General features: G+C 44.4%; 1 protein-coding gene across 3 annotated transcripts in view; it reads left to right on the forward strand.

The window, feature by feature from the left end:
* PRMT2 (protein arginine methyltransferase 2) overlaps nt 1-11,152 on the forward strand; it is a 25,765-nt gene extending 14,613 nt beyond the window's left edge. For all 3 annotated transcript variants that reach the window (XM_008573960.1, XM_008573961.1, XM_008573962.1), the window contains 6 exons: nt 276-440; nt 4,159-4,334; nt 7,816-7,945; nt 8,604-8,740; nt 9,635-9,806; nt 10,524-11,152. In XM_008573960.1, the coding sequence (XP_008572182.1) occupies nt 276-440; nt 4,159-4,334; nt 7,816-7,945; nt 8,604-8,740; nt 9,635-9,806; nt 10,524-10,556 (813 nt within the window). In that variant the 3' untranslated portion in view covers nt 10,557-11,152. The remainder of the gene's footprint in view (nt 1-275; nt 441-4,158; nt 4,335-7,815; nt 7,946-8,603; nt 8,741-9,634; nt 9,807-10,523) is intronic.
* The last annotated feature ends 16,639 nt before the right edge of the window (nt 11,153-27,791 follow it).

Below are 27,791 nucleotides of genomic sequence, written 5' to 3' on the forward strand. Positions count from 1 at the left end.
TAGCGCGAGGCTCTATCCACCTGCAGCCCTGTGTCTGCATTTTGTGCAGGAGGTGGAGGGAGGTGGTAGGAGGTGGTAGGATTGGGGACAGCTCCTTTCCCAGCACTGTCTAAGGGTGCAGAGCTGTGCTGCACTTCCTGCCGTGTCCAGAATCCTGCTTCCTTCTGCCATTGACTGTTTTTTCTGATTTCTTGTTCTGATGAGGAACAGAGTGGATGATATAGGCTGCTGCATAGGGTTGGGACATGCACTGATGAGGCTCCCACTGCTGGCAGGTATATGCCGTGGAGGCCAGCGAGATGGCACAGCACACGGGGCAGCTGGTCCTGCAGAACGGCTTCGCAGACACCATCACCGTGTTTCAGCAGAAGGTGGAGGACGTGGTGCTGCCCGAGAAGGTGGACGTGCTGGTGTCTGAGTGGATGGGGACCTGCCTGCTGGTAAGGGTGGGATATGCTGTTGGCAGCAGGGACTGCGGGGCTTCTGAACCCAGCACAGCTGGTTCCATCTCAGGAATCTTTAAAAGTCATGATTAATTTTGATTTTTTCCCTAAGGTGAGATATAATTAATTTCTCATGTGAACATTGGCTCACTGTCTTTTTAGGTGATTAAAAAAATGCCTTATGAGAAATTTAAATCAGAGTTACTATAACTTTCTCATGAGTGATTTACATAAACTGTATTCTCCTCTGGAACCTGCAGGCATCCAGTGTTGAATGCAGAAGCCTTTTCTCTGATGCCAGCAGAGCCCTGTTCTTCTCACTGGCCTGGTTTCCTCTCTTCACTTGCCTGGCCCCAGGGATGGCATGAAACCAGATTTAGCTAGTGAAACCCAGTGAGCGTGTGGCCTTCCCCAGTTCCCTCTTTCCCTGAGTCTCACATGAAGTGGAAGTGGACTGTTTTCTGGTTCTTCATTGATACTCCCATGCAGCACCTTGTCACAGATGCTGTCAGCTTGGCGGGAAAGTGACAGGTGGTTGGACACTGTCTGCCCAGCCCTGTTGTCAGGGAGGAACACGTGGACTCAGCATCTCGGGACACCAGACATTACAGTGAAATATCCCAACCTGAAATTTAGTCTCTGTGTAAAAATTCAGAAAAATAACATCTGCGTGAAGGGGAGCAGAATAGGACTGATGTTTGCAGCAAGGCATCCCATTTAAATAATAAACAAGAGGCTCTTGAGCCCCTAGTGCTTATCGATTGCAAAGATTGAGGGAGATGACAGCAGGTGACACTGGCCTTGAGCCCTGTTGAAAATATGTCGTCAGAAGGTAAGTTCTAGTGATGTAAAGTGGAAACCGCAATTAAAGAAACAATACCATTTACAGTAGCTCCAAAAATATGAAATACTTAGAAATCTAATAAAGCATGTACATCTTGCATGTTGAAAACTACAAGATGCTGGTGAAGAAATCACAGAGGACTTGAATAAATGGAGAGATGTACAGTGTTTGTAGAATGGAAGGCTCAATCTAATAAAGATGTCTGTTCTCCTTAAATTGATCTGTAGACTTAATACAGTTCCAATCAAAATCCAATCAGCTTTTTTTGGTAGATATAGACAAGCTTATTCAAAAATTTATATGGAGTGTAAAGGAGCTAGAATAACTGATACAATTTTTAAAAAGAAGAATAAAGTTGGAGGAATCACACTACTTGATTTTAAAGCTATAGTGATCAGGACAGTGTAGCATTGGTGAAGGGACGGACACAAGTCAGTGGAGCAGAGTAGAGAAATACGTTTCTACAATCGAGAAAAGAGTCTTTTCAGCAAGTGATACTGGAATAGTTGGCATTCATAACCCAAAAAAAGAACCTCACCCTAACCTCACCCCTCATAAAAAACTTAACTCAAAATTGATCACAGATCTAAGAGTGTAAAATATAAAACTATAAAACTTTTTAAATTTTGGGGGGGCAGCTGCCTGGTACGGGAATCCAAACCCTGGACTTTGGTGTTGTCAACATGGTGCTCCAACCAACTGAGCTAACCAGCCAGCCTAAAACTTTTAGAATAAATCATAGGAGAAAATATTCATGACCTGGAGTTAGGCAAAGAGTTTTCAAGTGTGACTCCAAAAGAAAAAGTTTATAGTTTAGATTTCAACAAAAATAAAAATGTCTGCTGCAAAAGACAGTGTTGAGAGAATGACAAGATGAGCTGAGATTAGGAGAAAATATTGCAAGTCACATATCCAGTGTATGTCCCGAATATACAAAGAACTCTCAAAACTCCACAGGGAGAAAACAGTCCAATCAAAAGATGAGCAACAGGCTGATCAGACATTTCACCCCAGAGTGGGCGCACAGACAGCACACGCACACACAGAGACGTCCAACGTTGTGAGCCTTCAGGGATTTCACATTAAAACCACAGTGAGATATCATTCACACTTAGTGAAAAATGGCTAAAATTTAAAAAAATACTGGCAATAATACCAAGTGCTGGCAAGGATGCGGAGCAACTAAGCTTCATCCATTGCTGGTGGGAACGCGCCACTCTGGAAAAGTTTGGCACCTTATTACAAAGTTGTACAAACACAAACACTCACTGTATGACCCCACAGTCCCACTCCTAGTGTTTACCCTGCAGAAGTGCAAGCTATTTTCACACAAAACCCTGCACATGAATGATTATACTAGCTGTATTTATAATTGCCAAAAAAAACCAAAACAAAACTGGAAACAACCCAACTGTCCTTGAGCAGGTTAGTCAATAAACGGGTGCATGCATACGGTGAAACACTGCTGAGCAATGGAGAGGAGCAAACTGTCGAAACACAGTAGCGTGAGTAAACCCTAGATGTTACACTGAGTGAAGAAGCCAGTCTTGAAAGCTTTCATACTGCCTGATTCTATTTATACGGCATTCTTGAAAAGACAGAGCCAGAGGGATGGAGACTAGGTGAGTGGTTTCCAGGGGTGGGTGTGGGGAGGATGGGGCCACCCACGGGGGCATGAGCGTTAGGGTGGTGGTGCTGACTATGGTTGTGGGCACACAGATGGATGCATGTGCTGGGGGCTCACAGGCTGCACAACAAGAAGGTTCAGTTTTACTGTATGATAACTGAAAAAATAATACTAGAAAATTATATGTATGTATTTGTGTGTGTGTGTGTGTGTGTATGTGTAGAGAAGTACTGGAACATAAACCACAGAGTGACAGCAGTGGTCCTCCTGGGTGTTGCATTTACTTGTGACTTTTAGTTTGTTTGTGCTTTTCTAAGTTTTCTGAATTTTTCATACCGAACATGTACTCTATGTTAAACCTGCTTGAGATTATTTAAGGGAAGCAAGGCCCTCTGTCATTCCCATCAGACAGCAGTGGTCCTCCTGGGTGTTGCATTTACTTGTGACTTTTAGTTTGTTTGTGCTTTTCTGAGTTTTCTGAAATTTTTCATACCGAACATGTACTCTATGTTAAACCTGCTTGAGATTATTTAAGGGAAGCAAGGCCCTCTGTCATTCCCATCAACTACAGGATGAGGAGCAAGCTCTGCAGGTGGGTCTGAGGGCCCAGCCCCCACTTCCTAGTGCTCCTTCTCCTTTCTGCATTGGAAGCAAGTTCTGTTCACACAGAAAAGCTGGCCTCTCACTGCCAGCTCCCCATGTGCCCAGTTGTAGATTCGAGGTGTTCTGAGGGATGCGGGTGGGAGGAGGAGCAGCCACTCTTGTAACTTAAGTGCCACGCGAATGACGTGGCACACCTGCTGGACTTCAGGATTGTTATGGAGTGATTTCAGTCAACTTAAAGGGTTGTGAAAATTCTGAGACTACCCAGACCAAATTGATTTCATTTAATAGTTAGAACCCTGCAGCACTTAGGGGCCCTTTCAAAGTCTAAAAGTTAGTAACTCCTGAGTAGCTGAGATTGGGCCAGAGTGAATATTTCTCCTGGCCTTTAGCCATGTTCCAGTTCTTAATTCTAGTGGGGAATGGTGTGACTTAAACCCAGGCTCTGATACAAATGGCAACCAGGAATGTGTGGGTATAAAAGAAATCCCACAAAACGTTCTCATGCCCAGTAACATTCTTGAGTCTAAAACTGTGAAACCCTCGGACTGACTGTAACATTTTGAGTGTAGCGTGGAGAGGTCTGTGCAGATGCGGGGGCTCAGGGCCATGTCTCCTGTGTGTGTCTCCCTCCTGTTCAGTTCGAATTCATGATCGAGTCCATTCTGTACGCCCGGGATGCCTGGCTGAAAGAGGACGGGATCATATGGCCAACCACGGCTGCGCTGCACCTTGTGCCCTGCAGCGCCGACAAGGACTACCACAGCAAGGTGCTCTTCTGGGACAACGCCTACGAGTTCAACCTCAGTGCGCTGAAGTAAGTGTTCACCGCCAGATGGGTGCTGTCCTGGGGGCTTCCCCGTGGTCCATGGTCTGCAGGTGGCCGCGATCTGGGCTCTGGCTGGGGGCCTGGAGACTTCACGTGAATGCTGCCTTTGTGTTTCCGTGAATCTCTCTGCCCCGTCCTGAGAAGGTAGTCCCGTTAATCATCTGTGGAAATGTAGGCATTCTTTTTTGTTGTTGTTGTTTGTTTGTTTTTTAATTTGACGGGTAAGGGGATCGCAACCCTCAGCAAAGTGTGGTCTGCACCACGCTCAGCCATTGAGCACACTGTCGGTCCCTATATAGGATCCGAACCCGCGGCCTTGGCGCTACCAGCACCACACTCCCGAGTGAGCCACGGGGCCGGCCCGAAATGTAGGCATTCTTGTTTGAGGAAAATTGTTCCCTATGCACCTAGTGACCTGGAACGACTGTGGGAATCTGGCTGAGATTTTCCCACCGTCCCCCCTCTTCGTTGCCCTGCCCCCCTGGCCCAGTTCCTGGTGGGTGAGATGGTTGTTGCAGGGGAGCCCTGTGATGTGTTCCCACCAGGCCCCCTCCTGCTCCTGAGGGAAGATATGGGGTGAGAAGAGCTCGGGGAGAAAGCCCCACTGTGAAAACTGCAGGTGCTCCCAAGACAGAATAACTGCTCTGTGTTGTAGGACATGCCGGGAAGCTAATCCAAGCTCACCATAGGCCTCAGAACTTTGCTACTTCTGACGCCTTTGAACCGATAACAGATGTGACGGGAATTGTGTAGGACATGCCGGGAAGCTAATCCAAGCTCACCATAGGCCTCAGAACTTTGCTACTTCTGATGCCTTTGAACCGATAACAGATGTGACGGGAATTGTATCTTGCAGTCTAAGTTCCCTAATATAATGGGGAAAAGAAGGTTATATTTAAAAAGGAGGCCTTTAAAAATGTGTGGGCTGTTAAAACACAAATGTGTCTTCCCATTGAGCACTATATGTTTTTAATGAGGATCAGAAAATGTGCTAGCAGTGCTATTCCTGGTGTTTTACAGACAGAGCAATACTCCAAAATAGTGACCTCCTGGTTTTGAACATATGGACGTATTTGTACAGTCAAGCTTCAGCTTTTAACATAAAATGATTTCCTGATGAGGCCTTCACCTTTTAAATATTGCCTGTGCTGAGAAGAATGGTTAAGTGGGTTGCTTCACCCTCTGAGAGTGCTGTAGAAATGAAGCAGGGAAAACCCACATCAGCCCTGGAAATTAGGGAAGGGGCCTCTTATTGGCCAGAAGGGACAGGAGACTTGTGGTTTATTCAGTGAGGCTGGACTCCTGCAGATACACACAGGCCAGGAGTTGGTGGCAAGGCATGGGGTCTTTGTGCCTTTTATATTTTTATTAAAAAATTTTTTAAAAAAATGTAAAGATACGAAATCTTTCTCAGTTAATATATGGAATCATTGCACCCTCAGTCAGAATCCCAATGGGAATAGAGAGGAAAGTTCCCTTACAAAGTGGTTCTATTGTTCATCTAGGAAGAAATAGGTGAGAAGGGCCAGGAAAGTTTTGAAAAGGACAATGAGGAGATACTTATGTTACAGGGTAGTAAAATCTATCATAGAGTGGAGCAGTTAAAACAGTGTGGTACTATAGCAAGAAAAGGCAGAGGATGGGACAGGACAGGTTGCACGGAACAGAACGTTTCTGCACATGAGGGTGAGGGCTGTCAGCAGATTATCTTGGGACAGCCCATTAGCCCTTTGGAGAAAATTTCTTCTCTTACGCCATACATTAAAACTGAATTCTGTGTAGATTTAAGAATTCTGTGTTAAAACATAAAATGTCAACATCAGCTTCAGGAATCTGAGGGGGCCTGTGTGTCAGATCTTAGGTGGAAAAGAGGACGTTAGCACAAGTGAAGAATGAAATAGATACTGGATTAGAGTTTATAAGACTTGACAGGCTGTGTGCAGAAGCCAGTTGAGCACAATTATAAGAGGCAGAAACTAATTAGAGAAAGTTACTTGCTGAAAGATCTTAGAGTCAATTAGAAAAGATGAATATCCGCATGAAATGACAGCCACATCACTGGAACAGGCAAGTCACACAAAGTAAAACTACCAATAAATGTTTTAAAAATTACACTTTCAGTAATTTAAATGAAAATGGAACCAAATGCTGTTTTTGCCCACCAGATGAGCAAAAATTAAATTGAAATAGTAGTTGGGGCTTGACCGGTGGCAGCAGAGGTGCTATGTGCACCTGCTGTCACCTGGTGGGAGAGGGATGAGCTGGAGATCGTGGGTGCCTGGCCTTAGAGATCGGCACTGGTGTATACCCTGCAGTCACTGCCACAGCCTCCCCCCGAGAGGTCGTGGTGTTGTGGTGTGCTCGTGTACACAAAAAACTCTGCAAACAGAGGCTATCTATAGGAACATGGTTAAATTGCTGTATATACCTCTGATGGAGTACAGTGCAGCTGTCTAAAAAAAACCATGGGTTTTTAGGAATATTGTAGAATATATATATATAGAGAGAGAATAAATTAGAAAGCATCTAAGTGATACTAAAACTGGCAGGACAAACAGTTTATACAGAATGGCTCCTATTTTGCGTAAATAAACATATGTCTGGGGGAGAAAAATAACATATAAAGATGCTAAGGCAGGAATATAGGGAATTAAAATTTTTTCTTTATACTTGTCTATATTTTTTACTTTCCTATAAATTCATAATTATGTTATCAGAAAATATTTAGAAATACGTACATGTAATAGAATCTGTATTAAAACATTTACTTTTATTTGCTACTTCAGAAGTTACTGTTGTGCTTAATTTTTTGGCATTTCTTTGGTAAATAATTGATGTCTTTCTGGCAGGTACCAGTGCAGGGAGTGAAGTAGGTTAGCAAACAGGATGGTGTGCAGAGGGGCCGTGCAGGGGCCAGGTGGGAGGTCCAGTGATCTGTTTTTGTGTTGGATTTGCACAGCAGCAGCAGTGCAAGAATTTCTCCTGAGATTTAGGCTCCAGGGGGCCTCTTTGGTCCTGCTGACTCATTGCATTTTGTGTGGAGTGACCTACAGCAGGAATATCTTTTTTATTTGCTGTGTAACAGATGATCCACAAAAGGTATTCTGAAATAAAATAGATTCTAAAACTAAAGAAGACATTCTGCAGCCCCCATCTCTTCTAGGTTATGTGGGTGAGTGTTGGTTTCCGTGTGCTCAGATCCATGTGAATGGGACACGACTGGAAGCCCCAGTTATTCACACTGTCCCGGGTGCTGCAGCCTCCAGGGAAGGAGGGACCCAGGGCTCTGGGAGCCTGAGGCTGCTCTCAGGCTGAGCTCATCTGCAGAGCTGCCTCAGCCACCAGGGCTGCAGACAGTGGTTTAGAATTCCTTCCAATACAGAAGAGAAAAAGCATTACTCTCACATGTGTTTTAGAGCCTAAGATGTTTGAAATGACATTGAGCAATTATTTTGACTTTTTCTCCTAGATCTTTAGCAATTAAGGAGTTTTTTTCGAAGCCCAAGTATAACCACATTTTGAAACCAGAAGACTGTCTCTCTGAACCATGCACTATATTACAATTGGACATGAGAACTGTGCAAATCTCTGATCTAGAGGTGAGAAAAAGGTGAACTGCTTCCTTCTTACCCTGAATGATCGATGCCTGTAAAACACTGAGAACTGGGTCTGGAATATCACAAACCTTCAGTGAGTGCTGGAGGTCTGTGTGTGTGACTATTTTATTATGCAAATAAGTGAATTTATAAGCTTTTTGCTATTGGTTTTTCCCATTCTTTTTTCTTTTTTTGTTCTATTCTGATTTTGTCTTTCATGTATTTTTCATCATTTTCTTTATAGTTAATGTCTTTAGCATATTGAATTATTTTTAGATTTATGTTTAATATTCTCAGCATCTTCAAGATACAATAAATTATATTCCATTTCACCATGGTACTTGAATTAAAGTTTTTCGAGTGTTTTAGCGCCATTGATGACAAAATTCTTGGCAATCTTCCCAGTGATTGCGCGGCCTGGGCAGTGGATGGTGGGCGCCCAGCACAGAGAGCATCCCGCGGGGATTTGGGGGCAAAAGTTGGAGAAATGAAACCAGTTGCTTGAAACGTCCTCTGGTCGTCTGCAGCATCCGACTTTGCTATGCAAGTGTAGGAGCTGCCGTCCCTAGAGGGGACTTTGTGAGGCGCGTGGTGGCACCTCCCCAGGGGCTTGGGGGGCGGGGAGCGGGCTGTGTCCAGCCTTTCCATTTTTCACTCGCAGACCCTGCGGGGCGACCTGCGCTTTGACATCCGGAAGGCGGGCACGCTGCACGGCTTCACGGCCTGGTTCAGCGTGCACTTCCAGAGCCTGCAGGAGGGCCAGCCTCAGCAGGTGCTCAGCACCGGCCCCTTCCACCCGTGAGTGCCCGCGGGGCGGCGGGGGGTGGCGCGGGCGGTCCCTGTGCCCCCGGCAGGAGCCTCAGGCCGTGCATGGCGGTGAGGCGGGTGCTCGCCCCTACTGCCTGCTTTGGGCTTCCCAGCCGTGGGGACTTGGGAGGAGCAGACCCGAGGCTGCGGGGGGACGGCTTCGTCTTCTCCCTACGTCCCATGAGCTGACACAGAAACAACTGACAGAACCTTGAGGGCTCCCACCTGCACCCGGACTTGCTTTGGAGGTGGTTGAGTCTCGGGACGCGTTTGCTATCCAGAAGCTCTTCACAGGGGGTGGAGGGGACGCAGTCCTGACGCCCTTCCCTAGGGGGCTGTCTTTGTTCCCTTTTCAGTAACCGCCCCTGTTAACTCCCCAGCGTCAGGGTCCGGACGGTTGCAGAAATGCCCGGGCTGGATGTGTTCCCAGAGTGCCCCGTGGTGGCCGCAGGGATCCCCGTCCCCAGGGGGTGCTGCTGTCACCTGGCAGAGGTGGGGGCTTCCCCCCACTCCCGCCAATGTGGCTGGTGAGGGGCAGGGCACAGAGCCGCAGAATGCAGGCTAAAAGCAGTGCCAGAGAACGAGGACCCCACCCCACAAAGTGGCTGAGGACTTGGCCAGAGTCAGGGGCGATGAAGGGACAGGATGTTAGGAGCAGGCACACCAGGCGCTTAGTGTTGGCAGGTGGACCCCGGCGAGGGGCCTGGGGAGTCAGGCACCGCACAGGGACCCTGCCTATGGCCTGGGCTCCCCCCTGAGATCTCCTGAGACCACTGGGCCACCCAGGGTGGGCATAAATTAACCTGAAAAGTCAAGCTTGGGTTTCCAGGCTCACAGGGAGGACTGGAGGCTGCCCGAGGCTCACGGCACTGCCCTGTCTTACAGCACCACACACTGGAAGCAGACACTGTTTATGATGGATGACCCAGTCCCTGTCCACACAGGAGATGTGGTCACAGGTTCAGTTGTGTTGCAGAGAAATCCAGTATGGAGAAGGCACATGTCGGTTGCTCTGAGCTGGGCTGTCACTTCCAGACAGGACCCCACATCTCAAAAAGTAAGATACTGGATTGTAAAATTACGTCTTGTGGATGCTGGTCCTGGGGAGACGGGCAAATGCTTGTGCATGCCGGGGCCCAGGCTCTGCAGCTCATGCCTTTTTTGCCTCATTTTATTTAATCCTCACACAGGAAGTGAATGCTGTTATTAGCTGCTTTTCCCATTTTACAGAATAGGAAATGGAGGGTTCAGAGAGGGAAGTCATTTCCTGGGATGACACAGCTGGTCTCCTGCTGTGTCCAGAAGAGAAGAGCTAGCCGAGCTAGCTGTGCATCCTCAACCCAGACCCTGCAGCTTCTCGATAGTTAGCCCAGAGGTGCGGTGTGGCGTGGGTGTGCTCACTGGACAGCCCTTGATTCCACACGTGAAACAATGTGTGGAGAGCACCGAGCGGGCCGGGGCTGTCGGAGGTTGGCGGGGAGGTTCTCACCTCAGCTTTGTCTCAGAGGCTGCTGAGAATGCACTTCTCCTGTCTGGATGGAGGGTTAATGTGGGAAAGAAAAGCAAAATAATCAATGCTTGCCCTTTGTTTTTTAATACCTGTTTTGTGCTTTGCTTTGTGATAATTTTATGTTAAAAGTTTAAACGTTTGTCATTTAAAAAATATTCTGCACCTAAATGCCATTCTCTTGTACAATATTAAATTAGTAGAAAATACTACCTTAATCAAACAGAAACAATTTACTATTCGATTAATTTGTTTTATTTCTTTCAGGTTGGAGAAAAAGTTTTTCCGATCTGGAGATAACAGAGACGTTCCATTTGGGAGGCAGCCTGCGTACCTTGTGGGAGGAACACAGTGAATCAAGATGCACCTGGTTGCTCCCACCCACTCTACACTGCCCTTCCCCGCCTGGCCAGCGACGTCAGGCTCCTTCACAGACAAATGCGCTTGGGCTGGCAGGAGCTGCATTGCCACCCTCACTGCCCAGTGTCTGCCCATAGAAGTAGGCTATGTTATCCTGGTGTTCACCCCGTGGTTCCCACAGTGCCAACCCGTGGGTAGGTCGTGGTTCAGTGTTTCCAAGCTAGGTCTAGTTCTGAACTCCTAGGATGCACGTGTATCAGCCTGTGTTCCCCTGTGACAGTGACTGTTCATGCATCATGTATTAGTGGTGTCCTTGCTGCTGTCGGTTCACCCACTCAACATGCAGGATGTAGCACTGCACCACTCTGTGCAGGTGGTGTGTAGGGCGCTGAGCTGCTCCAGCCTGGAGTCAGGGCTGGAATTGGCGGTGCATGTGATGGGCTCTGCATGGGATAGTACAGTTGTGTCGATGTCTTTCAAATAAATTATGTGGTAGCACTTAGTACATGCTCAATAAATATTTTTTACTGAACATATGTTTCTGTATATCCTATTTCTATGCGTATACATTATTTTTTACAAGCATGGCATCATATTATATGCATTACATTGTAACCTTTTCAGTATTATGAAGAAACTTCCATTCAAGTAGATACATGTCCACAGTTTTTTTGTTTGTATTGTTTTAATTTTTAGTAAAATATTACTGAAGTATAAAGTATATACTGAAAATTGCCCTAGTCATGAGTGTATAGATAGGTGAAATTTCACAAACTGGACACATGTAACCAGCACTCCAGCTGAGACATGTCAACCTGTGGGAAGCCCCTAAACACCCCCTCCGCTCAGCACTCACCCTCTTGGGGGAGTGCCCTGACTTGTGGCACTACAGCTTACTTTTGTGCAGTCTTAGACATTATATGAATGGAATTATACAGTGTGTGTTCTTTTGTGTCTGCCTTCTTTAGTTCAACATCATGTGTATGAGTTGTGGGCAGTGTAGTTTACTTTCTTATCATTGTACATTATTCTTCTGTGTGAATGAACTGTAGTTTATGCTTTATTCCACTATTGGTGGACATTTAATTGTTCCCAGTGTTTAGTTATTATGATTAGTGACAGTGTGAACATTTCTGTCTTTTGGTGCATGTAGGTACACATTTCTGTTGTGTATACACTGTACCAAATAATAACAGGTTTCCAAAGTCAAGGAGTCATATCCTACCAGCTGTGCATGAGAATTGTGATGTCTTCTCATCAACACTGAATATTGTGTTTTTCATTTTACCTGTTCTGGTGGGTGTGTGGGTTTAATGTGCATTTCTCTGATGACTAGTTTCATATATTCACTGATATCCTCTTTTATAAAGTACTTGTTCAAGTCTTTTACCCATTTTTCTATTAGGGTTCTTTGTCTCCTTCTAAGTGATTTTGTAGGTGTTCTTGATATAATCTGGCTAGGAGTCCTTTATCAGATATATACTTTTGCAAATATCTTCTCTCATTCTATGGCATATTTTTCATTCTGTGTGCGTGTGTGTGTGTGTGTGTGTGATTGATTGATTGGGATCTGAACCCATGACCTTGGGGATATAAGGCTGCACTCTAACCAACTGAGTTAGCTGAGCAGCCCTTTTAATCTCTTAATAAGAGTATTTTGATAAGCAGAAGTTGTTAAATTTTATGTGGCCCAACCTGACATATTTTTTATAGCTTGTATTGTTTTATCTTTTGCACTTAGATGAACGTCCCACCTAGAATTGATTTTTGTCATTCACATGAAGAGGTTAAGGTTTGTTTTCCTTTGAGATAGAAGCTTAGATCACTGATTTCCATCTTTTTTTTTTCTAATATGTGAATCAAAAACTCTGAATTTTCCTCTAAAACTGCTTTATATGCAACATTGGATTTTGATATATTTTTGATATGCAGTTTAAAATATTTTCTAATTCATGATTTTTTGTGTTGCACCATTGGTTACTGAAAAGTCTGTAGCTTAATTTCAAACAGTGGGATTTTTCTAGTTACCTTTTTTTTTTTTATTGATCTCTAGCTTAATTCCACTGTGGCCAGAGAACAAACTCTGAAATTTCAGTCCTTTGAAATTTGTGGAATCTTGTTTTATGCCTCAACGTATGTCGGCTATATTCATGTGTACTTGAAAAGAATGTGTATTCTATTATTGAGTGCAGGGCTCCAAACATGTCAGTTAGATCAAATTTTGGTAATCGTGTTTGGTACCAGCTACTGAGAGAGGGAAGGTTTAGGTCTCTTAGCTCAGAGTGCCATAACAAAATATAGACCAGGTGGCTTAAAGGACAGGAATTTATTTCTCACAGTTTGGAGGCTGGAAGTCCAAGACCAAGGTGCTGGCCAATTTGGTTCCTGCTGAGGACTCTCTTCCTGGCTTGCAGATGGCCACCTTCTTGCTGTGTCCTCAAATAGCAGGGGGAGAGAGTGAGTTGTCTGGAGGTTTCTTATAAAGGCATCAATCCTATTGGATGAGGGCTCTGTCCTTATGAGCTCATGTAACTCTTAGTGCTTCTGTAAAGGCCATATCTCCAAATATAGTCACATTGGGGGTTAGGGCTTCACCTTATGAATTTGGGGGGACACAATTCAGCCCTTAGTATACTGCTCCTCACCCCTGAAAATTCATGTTCTTACATGCAAAATATATTCATTTCACCCCAACAGCCCCAGAAGTCTTAACTTGTTCCAGTATCAACTCTAAAGTCTATAGTCCAAAGTCTCATCTAAATATCATCTAAATCAGATATGAATAAGACTCGAGCTATAATTCACCACAAGGCAAAATTTCTCTCCAGCTGTGAACCTGTGAAATCAGACAGTTAATGTGCTTCCAAAGTACAATGAGAGGATAGGCATAGGATGGACTTTCTCATTTCAAAAGAAAAATTGGAGGGAAGAAAGGCTCACAGATCCCAAGCAAGTCTAAAATCTAGCAAGGTAAATTTCATGAACTCTTAAGCCTGGAGAATAATCTTCTTTGGCTCAATGCTCTGTCCTCCAGGCCACTGGGATGGCAGTGTCACCTCTGTAGCTTGGTGTGGCTGCCCCATCCACATGGCTCTCTTCAAGGGAAGCCCCACTCAAGAGGCACTGTGTGGGATCATCCTGGCCTGCAGAAACTGGAGACGCAACCCCTCCCTCTGCAACTGAGGAAGAAATAGCCTTGACCCCTGGCCTGGGGTGGGAATGTGAGCCCTGATGATCTCTGCATCACCTTCCAGGTCATTCTTCCCTGAAAGAATAGTGCATGTTCAGAGCCAAATAGTTCTGCAGTTTGGTTCCCATAGACTCCACGAAGTCTGACAGCCTGCCTCCCTTCTGTCCGGCTTTCTCTGTACCCTTTAGTTCAAACTGGCAGTGTCTTTGCTGGTATAATCCCATCTCTATTCTATGGTTTCTGCTGAGATGGCTGATTAAGTCCATGAGTTGCACCCATGATTTCTTTATCAAATAGTTGTTCAGCTAAAATTTAGTGTTCTCTTCAGAACATGCATTCTCTCTCTTTTTTTTTTTTTTTTTCAATATGGATAGGCTAAGAATTTTCTAAATCTTCAAGTTCTGGTTCCTTTTTGCTTAACTGTGTCTTCTTCATCTCCTTTCACATTTTACTATAAGCAGTCAGGAGTAACCAAGCTACCCTTTCAACACTTTGTTTAGAAACCTCCTCAGCTAAATATTCTGTTTCATCACCTGCAAGTTCTGTCTTCCGCAAAACAGTAAAACACAGTTCAGCCAAATTCTTTGCCACTTTATAACAAGGATGGCCTTTCCTCCAGTTTTCAATAAGGTATTCTTTATTTCCACCTAAGGCCTCATCAGAATGGCCCTAATATCCATATTTCTAGGATGCATCTTAAAATTATCCCAGCCTCTGCCCATTACCTAGTTTCAAAGCTGGTTCCACATCTTTAGTATTTGTTACAGCAGCATCCACACTTCTCAGTGTCAAAATCTGTATTCATCAGGGTTTTCCAGAGAAGCAGAATCAACAGTTGTGTGTGTGTGTGTGTCTCTCTCTCTCTGTATGTGTGTGTGTATATTTGAGGAATGTGGATGGCAGTAAGAAAAGGTCACCTTGGCAGATGCAACCAGAGTATATTTGTTGCATCAGAGAGAGAGGTTGAAGCTTCCTGAGGAAGATAGGGTCTGGAGCTCTTAAGGGTTGCGTCCCAAGCCCCAGTAGGGTTGAGGAGCACTCTGTCATCTGTGATAGAATGCACAAGAACTGTGGGCCAAGGTTAGTCAGCTGGAGACTTATGGGAGGTCTCTGTTCTTCTGTGACATGGGAGGTGAATCAGCTGCAGACAGTGAGGAGGGCTAAGCTTGGAGAGGAAGTTTTGGAAGTGGATGAAGGTCATAACAGCCAAGGAGAATGGGGATGGGGTGGGGTGGGTGGCTTTCTCAGCCTAGGAACAGGAGCAGTAAGGCCTGTGGTAGGACTGAGTAGTGGGTGTTGAAGGTGGAATGGGATGTGAGCAAGGATTGAGGGTCCCTCTCTCACCACCCACCCCTTCACTACACCCAACAGATCATGTTTTAAATGGAGAAGAATAATGGTGCCAGTGGAATGAGTTTTATTCTTCTGACTTTCGGCTGTTTGGGAAGCTGTGAAGAGAAAGTCTTCTCTTGCTGATCCTGTGACATGAGGCTCTTCTTGTCAGATGATGACCCTAGAACTGAGGGTGGTGCTCACTGGGACCTCTATGCCCTGACCCAGGGCTGCTGAGAGAAAAGCCACACACCCCTCTCCTAGGGCACTGGCCGCTGCAGCCTCTCTACCAGAGCAGCACAGGGTCCACTTGGTCCCCCTGTGAGATCTCTGCAGCAGAGTCCAGAGTGACCATGTGGAGGTGAACTCCCAGGCCCCAGCCACAATCCCTGGGAAAGTAATTGAATGAAACTCTCCCTCCCTTCTTGGTTAAAGATGTTATTACCTGTCTAGATTTAAAGTGTTCTTTTTATGCTCAGTGAGAATTTGTGCAAATATTTACAAGTCTAAAAATGGTGACAGAACAAATATATTGCTACTTTATATAGATAAAAATAGATATAACCTAAACATTCTCCTTTTCTGAAAATGGAATAGAAAAAAAAGGCTTAGAAGAGAAGTCTACTTATGCTACATCAAATTAGATATTCAAATGTTTCTAGAATCTGGTTTTTATTCACGCTAAAACTGCACTAAACGTATTTCTGGATGCATTCACTTATTCCACACATCCACATGCCCAGCAGATTAGTAACATGCTGATGGGGTCATCTGGGTCAGTGGGGGCATGAATGGGCTGGGACCATCAGCAGGGCAAGGCCTCAGGTCACCTCTGCACACACAGTCCTGCCCCTTGAGGGCTCCCCCTCCCCCCACCCCCATCTGAACTGAAGGCTTTGCTTTCTGTTTCCACCATCAAAATTAAGCAGCCATGAGGGAACTTCCACACAGTGGAGAAACAGCAAACTAATGAATGCAGCAGGCCAGCTGGTGACAGAGCTGTGAAGAAATGTGCCAGGGTTTTATGTCAAGGACAATGAGGCTGGTGGTCCAGGTGTAATGTTATAGAAATGAAATTGGACACTTACCTAATACCATCTACAAAAACTAACTCTAAATGGAACAAAGACCTAAATGTAAGACCTAAAACTACAAAACTTAAAAGAAAACATAGGGCAAAAATTCACGACATTGGATCTGGCTATAATTTCTTGGATATGACATCAAAAGCACAGGCAGCAAAAGAAATAGACGAATTGCACTTCTTAAAAATTAAAAAATGCTGTGCATCAAAAGACACTATGAAAGTGTGAAAAAGCAGCCCACAGAATGGAAGAAAGTATTTGCAAGTCCCGTGTCTCATAAGGATTAATGTTCAGAATATATAGAAAACTCCTAAAACTCAACAATAACCTGATTAAAAAATGGGCAAACGACTTGACGGGACGTTTCTCCAGAGGAGATGTACCAACAAGCATAATGAAGGGTGTTCAACATCAGTAATCATTAGGGAAATGCAAGTCGAAACTACAAAATGACAGTGAGATACTGCCTTAGACCCATTTTAATGGCTACTATGAAAATAAAACAAAACTAAACAAAAAACAGAAAATAACAAGTGGTGGTGAGAATGTGGTGAAATTGGAACCCTGTGCACTGCTGGTGGAAATGTAAAATGGTGTAGCCGCTTGGAAAACAGTGTGGTGGTTCCTCAAAAAATTAAACATAGAATTACACATGACCCAGCAATTCCACTCCTGGATTATACTCAAAAGAAATGAAGGCAGGGTCTCAATGAGACCTTGTACAAGCAAGTTTATGGTAGCATTGCTCACAATAGCCAACACACGGAAGCAACCCAAGTGTCCATAAGCGAAATGAGATTGGTATCATACAAAGTATTTTCTTGGGCCACATGGGATGAGATTAGGAATCGATAACAGAATGAAAACTGAAAAATTTACGAAAAAATTTTGAAGAAAATTGAACAGAGCCTAATAGACCTGTGAAACATCATCAATGGGACCACATACATTGTGGGACTTCCAAAAACAGAAGAATAAGAAAGGGGTAGAGAGAATATATAAAGAACTAATGGCTGAAAACTTGCCAAATGTAATGAAAGATATGAAATAAACATCCGAGAAGCTTAACAAACTCCAGATACGATGAACTGGAAGAGACTCGCACCAAGACACATTAACACTGTTGAAAGCCAAAGACAGTGAGAATTTTGAAAGCAGCAAGAGAGAGGTGACTTGTCACATACACTGGATAATAAGAGTAGCAGTAAATTTCTCATCAGAAACTTTGGAGCCCACTAAGCAGTGGGTTGATATATTCAAAGTGCTAAAAGAAAAACAAAATCCTGTCAACCGAGAATCCCATATCCAGCAAAATTGCTCTTCAAAAGTGAGGAAGAAATTAAAACATTCCCAGATAAGCAAAGCTTAAGGACTATAACTTCCCTGCCAGAAATGCTAAAAAGAGTCCTATATGTTGAAATGAAAGCACACTAGACAGTAATTCAAATCCACATAAAGAACTAAAGATCTCAGTAAAGGAAAATACATGGGAATTGATAAAAGTTAGTGTTGGTGTAACAATGGTGTGTAACTCCATATTTTGTTTTCTACATAATTTAAGAGACTAATGCATAAGAAAATTACTAGTTTATGTTTCTGGATATACAATGTATAAAGACATAATTTTTTGACATCAACAACTGAAAGGAGCAAGGGTAGAGCTGTTAAAGGAGCGAAGCTTTTGTATGTTATCAAAGTTAAGCTGACATAAATCCAAATTAGAGTGTGATAGCTTTGGATGTTAAAATTAACCCCTATGATAACCACAAAAAAGTAGCTAAAGAATATACACAAAATGAAATAAAAAAAGAATTTAAAAATTTCACTGCAAAAAAATCAACTAAACACAAATGTATACAGTAACTAAGGAAATGAGGGACAAAAATGCTATAATGCATACGGAAAAAAGGAGTAAAATGACAAAAGTACCTCCTTATAAGTAAATACTTTAAATGAAAATAAATTAAAGTCTTCAATTAAAAAGCAGAGATTGGCAGAATTGATGATAAAACATGACCCTACAATATGCTGTTCACAAGAGACTTGCTTTAGATCCAAAGACACAAATAGGTTGAAAGTGAAAGTACGGAAAGAATTTTCCATGCAAATAGTAACCAAAAGAGAGCGGGGTGGCTATCCTGTCAGAAAAGCATAGACTTTAAATTTAAAAAATTGTAACAGACAAAAAAAGATACTGTATATTAGTAAAAAGTTCAATACAGCAAAAAGATATAACAAACATTTTCACACCTAATAACAGACACTCAAAATATATGAAGCAAAGATGAGCAGAACTGAAGGGAAAAATAGGTAGTTCTATAGTAATAATTGAAGACTTCACTACCCCGCTCTTAATAATGAATACGAAGACCAGAGTGAAGATAAGAAGGAAACAGAGAACTTGAACAACACAATAAACCAACTAGATCTAACAGATATATATAGAAAACTCTACCCACAACAACAGAATACACATTCTTCTCAAGTGCACACAGACTTTTTCCAGGATCTTAGGCCATATCTTAGGCCACAAATTAAGTCTCAATAGATTTAAAAGATTGGTATCATACAAAGTATTTTCTTGGGCCACATGGGATGAGATTAGGAATCGATAACAGAATGAAAACTGAAAAATTTACAAATTTGTGGAAATTAAACAACACATTCTTAAACAAACAATGGCACGAAGAAGAGATTACAAGGAGAATTAGAAGAAAATACTTATAGACAAATGAAAATGAATACGCATCCTACCAAAACACACGGGATGTAGCAAAAGAAGTCCTGAGGGGGCGTTTGCAGCTCTAAACACTTACATTAAACACAACAGATAACTCAAATCAACAACCTGACTTTACAACCTAAAGAGCTAGAAAAGAGGAACAAACTAAAGCCAAAACTAGCAGAAGGAAGGAAATAAAGATTAGACCAGACATAAATGAAACAGAAGCTAGAAGAAAAATTTAAAAAGTCAAGAAAAGTAAAAGTTGGTTCTTTGAAAAGATAAACAATTGACAAATATCTAGCTATATGGATGGAGAAAAAAATAGGAAAGACTCAAATTACTAAAATCAGAACTGAAAGTGGGAACATTACTACCACTTCCACAGAAATAAAATGATTACAAGAAATTACTATAAATAATTATATGCCAATAAATTGGATAACATAGATGAAGAGACAAATTTCTAGAAACACAAAACCTAATGCTGTGGATTGTATGTCCGCCCCAAAGTCACTGAAGCTAAATTCCCACTGTACCCTAACAAGGGGTGGAAATCCAACTACGGTAATTGAAAGATGGGGCCTTGAAGAGATGATTAGATTGTGAGGACCATACCCTACTGAATGGATTCGGCCATTTGATGGTATAATGGCAGTCATGTGCATAGTTCTGATGGCTTTAAAAGGAGAGCACTTGAGAAGCTCTCTCTCTTTCTGCTCAGCCATCCACCATGTGACACCCTGTAAAGAGTAACTACCCACAAGCAAGGCTCTCACTGGACTTTGACTTCCCGGCCTCTGAAACTGTAAGCAATAAATACTGTTTCTTTATAAATTACCCAGTTTCAGGCATTTCTGTTATAAGCAACAGAAATGGACTAATACAGCTACTAAGAGTAAACCATGAAGAAATAGAAAATCTGAATAGACCTATAACAATTAAGGAGATTGAATCAGTTATTAAAAATCTCCTGAGAAAGCCCTGGATAGATTCGCTGGCAAATTCTACCAAACATTTAAAGGAGAATGAACATAAATCCTTCTCTAATTTTTTTTAAAAATTGGAGAGAAAACATTCCTTTATGCTTTCTGTGAGATCAGCATTACCCTGAAACCAAAGGTAGACAAAGACACTACGAAAAAAACCCCCAAACAAAAACAAACTACAAACCAATATCCTTTATGTACACTGATGAAAAAATCGTCAACATAATACTAGTGAACCTAATTCAGCTGCATATTAACATGATTCAACAACATGACAAAGTGGGATTTTTGTTCTCCTGGAATGTAACAATGATTCAACATATGAAAATTATTAACAGAATGATGGGAAAAAACATGATCATCTCAACTGATGTAAAAAAAAACCCATTTGACAAAATTTAACACCCTTTCATTATATAAGCACTTAACAAACTAGAAATAGAAGAAAACTACCTAAACATAATGAAAGCCGTACATGAAAAACCCACAGTGAACATCATACTCAATGGTGAAAGACTGACAGCTTTTCCTTTAAGACATGAATGCCCACACTTACCACTTCTATTCAATATAGTAGTGGAAGTTCTAGCCAGAGAAATTAGGCAAGAAAAATAAATAAAAGTCATCCAAATTGGAAAGAAAGAATAAAATCATCTGTTTGCAGATGATATAATCTTATATGTATCACCCTACAGTAATCAAAACAGCGTGGTACTGGCATACCACACAGACAGATAGACCAATGAAATAGAATAGAGAGTCCAGAGACAAACTCTTACATACATGGTCAAATGATTTTCAACGATGGGGTCAATATCATTTAATGTGGAAAAGATAGTCTTTGAACAAATGGTGCTGGGAAAACTGGATATCCACATGCGAAAGAATGAAGTTGGACACTTACCTAATATTACCACACAGACAGATAGACCAATGAAATAGAATAGAGAGTCCAGAGACAAACTCTTACATATATGGTCAAATGATTTTCAACGATGGGGTCAATATCATTTAATGTGGAAAAGATAGTCTTTCAACAAATGGTGCTGGGAAAACTGGATATCCACATGCGAAAGAATGAAATTGGACACTTACCTAATACCATCTACAAAAACTAACTCTAAATGGAACAAAGACCTAAATGTAAGACCTAAAACTACAAAACTTAAAAGAAAACATAGGGCAAAAATTCACGACATTGGATCTGGCTATAATTTCTTGGATATGACATCAAAAGCACAGGCAGCAAAAGAAATAGACGAATTGCACTTCTTAAAAATTAAAAAATGCTGTGCATCAAAAGACACTATGAAAGTGTGAAAAAGCAGCCCACAGAATGGAAGAAAGTATTTGCAAGTCCCGTGTCTCATAAGGATTAATGTTCAGAATATATAGAAAACTCCTAAAACTCAACAATAACCTGATTAAAAAATGGGCAAACGACTTGACGGGACGTTTCTCCAGAGGAGATGTACCAACAAGCATAATGAAGGGTGTTCAACATCAGTAATCATTAGGGAAATGCAAGTCGAAACTACAAAATGACAGTGAGATACTGCCTTAGACCCATTTTAATGGCTACTATGAAAATAAAACAAAACTAAACAAAAAACAGAAAATAACAAGTGGTGGTGAGAATGTGGTGAAATTGGAACCCTGTGCACTGCTGGTGGAAATGTAAAATGGTGTAGCCGCTTGGAAAACAGTGTGGTGGTTCCTCAAAAAATTAAACATAGAATTACACATGACCCAGCAATTCCACTCCTGGATTATACTCAAAAGAAATGAAGGCAGGGTCTCAATGAGACCTTGTACAAGCAAGTTTATGGTAGCATTGCTCACAATAGCCAACACACGGAAGCAACCCAAGTGTCCATAAGCGAAATGTGGTATATACGTACAGTATAATATGATTCAGCCTTTAAAAAAAGGAAATTCTGACACATGCTACAACATGGACAGACCTTGAAGACATTATGCTAAGTGAAATAAGCCAGCCACAAAAAGGCAAATATTGTATGTTATATGAATACTTAAAAAAAGTCAAAATCATAGTGAGCCCCTAGCAGCAAAGCTTCAGTCCACAGAGGACGGTGTTTATGGTGCATTTTTGATATTCTTTTTATGGAAATCTTTAAAAATCAAACTTGCAGTGAATGTCTCAGACCAAAACCCAGAGGGGGTGGGAGATACTAGCTCCTGTCTCAGGGGAGCCCTGGCTGGAAGACCAGCTGATGCCTGCCAGCTCCGGGGGCTGCTCGCTGTTCCTGGTCAGTGTTGGGTTAAGGTGACTTTCTGGCCTCCACCCTTCTTGTACGATTTCTGTGCCACTGAGTCCTTTACATCCACGAGCTGACAGCTGGACCGTCTGACCCCAGAGGCCACAAAGCAATCACAATATTGTGACAGGAAGGCCTCATCTGAGACACACTTGACTGGCTCTTTACAAAATACACTTTACGCACATGCAGACGTGCGCCTCGCAGTGCCCCGAGGGGTCCAGACGGTGCACTTGAGGCCTCTTTCTCTGGAATTCAGCTGTCAGCTGCATCAGTGGCCTTTTCACACAGCAGGGAGTTTGCTAATGTGTGTGCAGACACATGAACTCAGATAAAACCCCAGCCAGCCAGGAACCTCCAGCCACCACACTCTCTCTGCAGGGTGACCGAGAGAAATTACCCCAAAGGGTTCTCAGCAGCAGGACCTTCATCGCTGCCCCACCTCTGGTGACAGCCTCTCAGGTGTCACCTTCATCTTGGTCAGCTCCCTCACTGTGAGTTTTCTGGGTGTGGTTGGGCTCAGCGTGGGGGACATGCCGACCCCACACCTTGTTCATCGGCGTGGAGTCCCATGGTGAGGGACGGGGATGCACCAAGACCAAGGTCAAGTTTTAGTCCTGTGCGGTGCAGCCTTCCACACGAGAGTTTCTGCACAACTGGCACCAAGGACAGAAACTTCCTCCTCACCAAACCACCAGCGTGGGCCCAGGCACAGCACAGGTGTAAATGCGAATAGGACAGACAGGCAGTGATGAGGGGAGACTGAGCCATGCTGACATCTCATTGATCTGGAGGCCTCATCCATCACCAGGAGATACCAGGGCCCAGAGACAACCTCCCTTAGGTACAAAGTTTGTCTCCCTCACTCCGTGACCTTTTCTTAAGTCAATGGCAGTGGGTGGGTTCTTTGCCTTTGAAAGTGTTTGGTGCAGTTTTCCCTTAACTCAGAGGCTCTTGGAGGTGCTTTAGTGATTGGATCCTGGCCCAGCCTGGAGATGGAGCTTGGAGGTTGACCAGATAGTGCTCTGACTTTGGATCAATCTCCCATTCTCAGCCTGCACCACACCTGCCGTTGGCTTGGGTGCACCTGGGGCCGACCCCTTCTGGATGTTCCTTGGGTCTCTGGGGGCCCTGCCCCACACTGTGGCTAAACCAGACCATCAGCTTCTGCCCACTAATGTTTGGAGCAGTTTAGGGGTGGCAGATAAATTGGTGATTGACACCCTATGTACAGCCACAGATGCCTTAATATGTTTCCATTAATTGTGTGGTGCAGAGACTTTCTCCCTCACAGGCTCCTCTCTCACTGCCAGGGGTAGGGGGCTGGGCTTGTCTACCTGGACCCATCTCCTCCCACCTCCTCCCCGTGTAACAAGTGGGGTCTGGTGGGCTCTGAGGTCTCTTGACCCCTCGGCTGACACCCAGCAGCTGGTGAGAGGACAGGAGGGAGGGGCCAGGCTCTGGGCCCCCAGATGGCCAAGGCCCCAGCAGACATCATGGCCCACAAATGGGTCCTGTGAAGGGTTTATGATGAGAACCTGCAGGAAGCTGTGGGGCCACCTGATGGAGAGGGACGTGGCCAGTTGCCTCCGACTTCTTGCTCCTGTTAGACAGGACCAACCACAGCTGAGGTGAGGGAGGCAGCTGAGGCTGTCCCTACAGTTCACCCCAGGACAGGTCAGAGGAGCTGAGCAGTCCTGTCAGCCCCTGGTGAGTGGGCAGCCCTCTGCCCTTTCTCCTGTACTCGTGCCCCTGCAGGCAGGGTCCGAGTCCTTGGTGGCAGCTGTTCCTGGGCAGAGCATGGCCAGTGTCCTAGGGAGGGCCTGTGCCCATCCCCCATGCTGTGGGTGAAGAGCAAACTCACTGCTGAGGGGCTGCTCAGGAAGCAAGGAGGCCCTTGGACAGGGGGCAGGTGTGGGGAGGGGGTCAGAAGGTGACAGTCAGGGCTCTCTGCCCCAGCAAAGACTGGGGTGGCCAGGGTTGGGGGTGTTGGGTTAGATGCTGCCCTTTCTCTCTTTCGATGTTGACCACTGGTAAGGAGAGCACCGATGCCTGCCCACAGATCCCTCTTGGGAAGATAAATGTCATTATCTCATCTCTGTGATGACCTAAAATGTCGACAAAAGCCCGTCAGAGATCATTGCTGTGTCCCAGCGTCTGGTATGTGACAGCATTGTGTGAGCATCTGTGTTCATGATGGTTCAGGTGCCCAGAGGTGCCTCCCTAATTGCACAGGAAATTAAGAAAGCACAAAGCAGACCCAATGCAAAGGCCATGGGACCTTGGACCTTGTCTCAGGGATAGGTGTCCCACAGACTGGACCTAAGGAAAGAGGTGGGAGGGCCATGAAGCTGCATAGCACATGAGGGTACCCTCCAGAGGGGGGCTTGCTGCAGCCTGATGTCATAGGCACAGTGGGTTTATTGGTATTTAATTTGTAAATTTATTTTGAGTTTATATTAGTATGTATTTGTTACATAATAAAGGTAATTTAGGTTGACATTGGTGATTATGAGTTTTTTTTCTTTAGAAACTGTCCATACATTTTTCATGCAAGAAATGCTGACTTTGCCTGACCCAGGATACAGGTCCACAGCTTTGCAGTGTGGTTTATATTAATCAGGATATGCTGGACTTTGCCATGAAAACCAGTACCCCACCCACTCCTCCAGGGTCTTAGGACAGTTTCCTTATTTGCAAGGGGACTGTTCCTCCCTTTCCTATATCAGAGGAATATGTTAAGGACCAAGTACATGGAAATGTTTAGGAATGTGCAAAACAAGAGACACACTGCAGTCTATCCATCTGTCCTCCTGTCCATCCATTTGCCAAATCACTATTGAACCCTCTTAGGCCCTTTGCTAGATGCAGGCCCATTCACACTTATGGAAGCCCACAGAGCCTCGAAAGTCATATTGCTCCTCATGTGCAGATTAATAAATGGAGCTTGAAGAGGTTAAGAGGTTTTCCCAAAGTCACCCAGCCGCCAGGCAGGCACCAGACTGACCACGGGTTGTGACAGGCACTGGAGTGATGGATGGTGATTTCAGTTATGTTAAGAGAAGGTCCCCTGTGGATTGGGAAGGGGGTAGGGATGGGCAGGCATTGGCAGGCTTCTTCATTGCCTCTGCAGTCTTTCCCTTTTCCCTAATGCATGAACCTCAATTGAGCTGTTCTGCTTCACTGCACATAGCCCAGAGGGCCGTGAGTAATGCTGGAGGAGCTGGGCCATGAGTAATGCTGAAGGAGCTGGGCAAGAGTGAGGGATCATCTTTCAGGGAAGACTGTCCATATTAGCTGGGAGTCCTGTAAGTGTGGCCGGAGCAACAAGTCCAATTTTTTAAAAGCTAAAATAAAATATTTTTTTAAACCTCACTCTAGAAGTGAGTGCATTCTCTGCCGTGTGAGGAGCTCTGCATGGATTCAGAGCAAAGTTGATTGAATGATGTTGGTGATGGTAAAGATGGTGATGGTAGTTATGATGACAATGGTGGTGATGAGGATGACGGTGGATGGTGATGGTGGTTACAATGGTGATGGCAATGATGATGGTGATGATGATGGTGGTGGTGATGGTGATGGTGGTGATGATATGGTGATGGTGGTGATGGTAATGATGATGGTGGTCATGATGATGGTGGTGGTGGTGATGGTGGTGATGATGGTGGTCGTGATGATGGTGGTGGTGGTGATGGTGGTGATGATGATGGTGGTGGTGATGCTGATGGTGGTGGTGGTGATGATGGTGGTGGTGATGGTGATGATGGTGATGGTGATGATGGTGGTGGTGATGGTGATGATGGCGGTGGTGATGATGATGATGATGGTGGTGGTGATGGTGATGATGTTGATGGTGGTGATGGTGATAATGGTGGTGGTGTTGATGGTGATGATGGTGATGGTGATGATGGTGGTGGTGATGGTGATGATGGTGGTGGTGATGATGATGGTGGTGGTGGTGATGGTGATGATGGTGATGATGGTGATGACGGTGATGGTGATGATGGTGATGGTGGTGATGGTGATGATGGTGGTGGTGGTGGTGATGGTGCTGCTGCTGATGGTGGTGATGATGATGGTGGTGGTGATGATGGTGATGGTGATGATGGTGGTGGTGATGATGATGGTGGTGGTGGTGATGGTGATGGTGGTGATGGTGGTGGTGATGGTAATGATGATGGTGATGATGGTGGTGGTGGTGGTGATGATGGTGATGGTGATGATGGTAATGATGATGGTGGTCGTGATGATGGTGGTGGTGATGGTGGTGATGATGGTGGTGGTGATGATGATGGTGATGGTGGTGATGGTAATGATGATGGTGGTTGTGATGATGATGGTGGTGGTGATGGTGGTGATGATGGTGGTGGTGGTGATGGTGCTGCTGCTGATGGTGGTGGTGATGATGGTGGTGGTGGTGATGATGATGGTGGTGGTGGTGATGGTGATGATGGTGGTGGTGATGATTATGATGGTGGTGGTGGTGATGGTGATGATGATGGTGGTGGTGATGATGGTGGTGGTGGTGATGGTGATGATGGTGATGATGGTGGTGGTGATGATGATGATGGTGATGGTGGTGATGGTAATGATGATGGTGGTCGTGATGATGATGGTGGTGATGATGGTGGTGGTGATGGTGATGATGGTGATGGTGGTGATGATGGTGGTGGTGATGGTGATGATGGTGATGGTGGTGATGATGGTGATGGTGGTGATGGTGGTGATGGTGCTGCTGCTGATGGTGGTGGTGGTGATGGTGATGATGGTGATGGTGGTGATGGTGGTGATGGTGCTACTGCTGATGGTGGTGGTGGTGATGGTGATGATGATGGTGGTGATGATGATGGTGATGATGGTGGTGATGATGATGGTGATGGTGGTGATGGTGGTGATGGTGCTGCTGATGGTGGTGGTGGTGGTGATGATGATGATGATGATGATGATGGTGATGGTGGTGATGGTGCTGCTGCTGATGGTGGTGGTGGTGATGGTGATGATGATGGTGGTGGTGGTGATGGTGGTGATGGTGCTGCTGCTGATGGTGGTGGTGGTGATGGTGATGATGATGGTGGTGGTGGTGATGGTGGTGATGGTGCTGCTGCTGATGGTGGTGGTGGTGATGGTGATGATGATGGTGGTGGTGGTGATGGTGGTGATGGTGCTGCTGCTGATGGTGGTGGTGGTGATTGTGATGATGATGGTGGTGGTGGTGGTGATGGTGACGATGGTGACGATGGTGGTGGTGGTGGTGATGGTGGTGGTGACAGTGGTGGTGATGGTGGTGATGGTGGTGGTGGTGGTGATGGTGATGATGGTGGTGGTGGTGATGGTGATGGTGGTGATGGTGACGATGGTGGTGATGGTGATGGTGATGGTGCTGATGGTGACAGTGATGGTGGTGATGAGGATGATGCTGATAATAGTGATAATGGTGATTACTACCATTTATTACTAAGGGCCAGACTCTGTGTGAGGTATCTTAAAGCAGGTATTATTGTTGCCAATTTCACAGATGAGGAAATGTGTTACACACTGAAAAATACATGAAAGTGAGGGAATCAGTGAAGACCTAATA

This window comes from Galeopterus variegatus, unplaced genomic scaffold (assembly GCF_000696425.1).
Source record: "Galeopterus variegatus unplaced genomic scaffold, G_variegatus-3.0.2 Scaffold974, whole genome shotgun sequence".
In the NCBI taxonomy this organism is placed as follows: Eukaryota; Metazoa; Chordata; class Mammalia; order Dermoptera; family Cynocephalidae; genus Galeopterus; species Galeopterus variegatus.